Source organism: Eimeria mitis, genomic scaffold, assembly GCF_000499745.2.
Source record: "Eimeria mitis Houghton genomic scaffold, Emh_scaff3143, whole genome shotgun sequence".
Taxonomy (NCBI): Eukaryota; Apicomplexa; class Conoidasida; order Eucoccidiorida; family Eimeriidae; genus Eimeria; species Eimeria mitis.
In genome coordinates this window covers 1,663-3,555 of record NW_013571486.1, presented here as the reverse complement: position 1 = coordinate 3,555, position 1,893 = coordinate 1,663, and the positions used below count along the sequence as shown (strand labels likewise).

At 45.3% G+C, this 1,893-nt stretch overlaps 1 protein-coding gene across 1 annotated transcript in view; it reads left to right on the top strand.

Annotated features, from left to right (window-relative positions):
* EMH_0062600 (grb10 interacting GYF protein, putative) overlaps window positions 1-645 on the top strand; it is a gene marked incomplete at both ends in the record, with an annotated part of 4,025 nt that extends 3,380 nt beyond the window's left edge. The window contains 2 exons of the mRNA XM_013498053.1: window positions 3-80; window positions 481-645. Of these exons, the coding sequence (XP_013353507.1) occupies window positions 3-80; window positions 481-645 (243 nt within the window). The remainder of the gene's footprint in view (window positions 1-2; window positions 81-480) is intronic.
* Between the last annotated feature and the right edge of the window lie 1,248 nt (window positions 646-1,893).

Here is a 1,893-nt window from a genome sequence, read left to right as displayed (position 1 = left end):
TAACAGAGTGGAATTCTCTCCTGGCGGAATGCGAATTGCCTCTGGACGTTCCTATCCTTGAGTACCTCGCTACGATGGACGTAAGAAAGCGGCTGCAAGTAGAACTGAAACTTTTTGTTCTTTTCTACTTTCTTGTTTTTTTTATCTTCTTCAGCTGCAACGCCAGTGGCAACTCGTTTTTTTTTTCTTTCTGCTTTGCTTGTTGTTCCCTGCTCTGGGTTGAAGTTGAATTGCATGCTAATTGAACTACTGGGTTTGGGGCTTTGGTCGTCACCTTGCTTGTTCCGTTTCGTTCTGTTCCCTTCCTCTCCCCATTCGTGTTTTTTTATTCACGTCTTTTCGGTGTACGTACGCGGGTGAAGTAGTGTATCTGCATCAGTATACACAGAAGAGTAGTGCATGCAGCAGTATACAAGTAATGATAGCACATGCAGCGAGAATATACGCGCGTTTGTTGGGCTGTATGTGTGTACACCTCAGAACCCGCTAGAGGTGGAGGAGTTTCTGCTGGAAAGCTTCCCTAGCCACAAGAACTTGCGGCTGTTTGCGGAGAACTTCGTCATGACGAATGACAAATACAATAAGAGGCCCCAGGACGAGAAAGGGGGCCCCCAGGGTGTGTTGGTCTGTCTTTTCCCCCTCTAAACCTCCTGCATATTTTTATTTAATTCAAAAAACATAAGCTAAACAGCGGACAGAACTTCACTGACTCATTACATAGCATTTGTTTTTTCGCATAGAGTAAAGGACAAGTGAAAACAATGGAAGGATGAAACAAATATGCTTGTATGCATCTCTGCATGCATGCACGCATGCATGTATTCATATGATGTTTGTTTTCCTTTTGTGGTGCAGCAGCAACAAACTGGGAGGCGATCCAGGGGAAAGGAAGATCCCGCAAAAAGAAACCGCAAGGGCGCCCTATAGACCCAGCTTTGCTTGGTAGGCTGAAGTTGTTTTTATATATGTTTTTTGTTTGGTTTTGTCTCTCTCTCTCCACTTGTGTGTGTAACAAGTTTCTCTCTGTATCTGTATCTCCTCCTGCAGCTCTTTTTCTCCGCCACTTTTAAAGTTCTCTGCCTGTTTGTTTTTGCGTCGCTTTTTCGCGCCTGTCTTTTTGTTGGCTGTTTCGCTTGGTTTTCTGCTTCCTCTTTTGGTTGTTGTGTAATTCTCTTCATCTGAATCATCGTCGTTACCCTGTTTTCTTGCTGGTGTGATGCTTTGGCTGTTGCTTTGTCCTTCTGCCTGACCTCCTCCTGCGTTGCGGTGTATATAGCATCAGTATTCGTTTGCGTCTACTTCTTTGACTCGCGGTGTTGTATATTGTATATAGACTAGCTTGCCTCTGCTTAGCCAGGTTGCAATGTTATATATATATATATATATATATATATATATATTTGTGTATTCGTGTGGTGGCGTTTCTCCTGCTCGCTATTGTATTTATATCCACTGAACAATTACTGTTTAGACTGAACGAGTGCCTGCTGCCACCACTTTCTCATTTAATCGGGGACCCGCTGAAAGTTATTGCGCGTGTGTGTTGCTTCTGGTTCTACCTGGTGTATGTGGGTCTTCACATTGCTGCTTCTATATGGGCTCCGCCCTGGCTAGTGCTGGGGTGTATAGGATACACTGTTGTTGTTTGTTTGTTGCTGCAGGGTTTTCAGTAAAGAACAGCCGCTGCAGCTCTGGGAGTCTTGACGGTGTAGACTGAGGGGTGCATGAGAACGACGAGCAGATAGAACACCAACAGACGAAAAGATACAGAACAACGAACTGCAGCACCCGTTCAGCAACAAAGGCTGAGACGCGTGTGCTTAGCTGGCGACGGCCGCTGCTGTTGCTGCAACAGCCGTGCAACACTTAAGCACACGTGGGCATGCATGCATA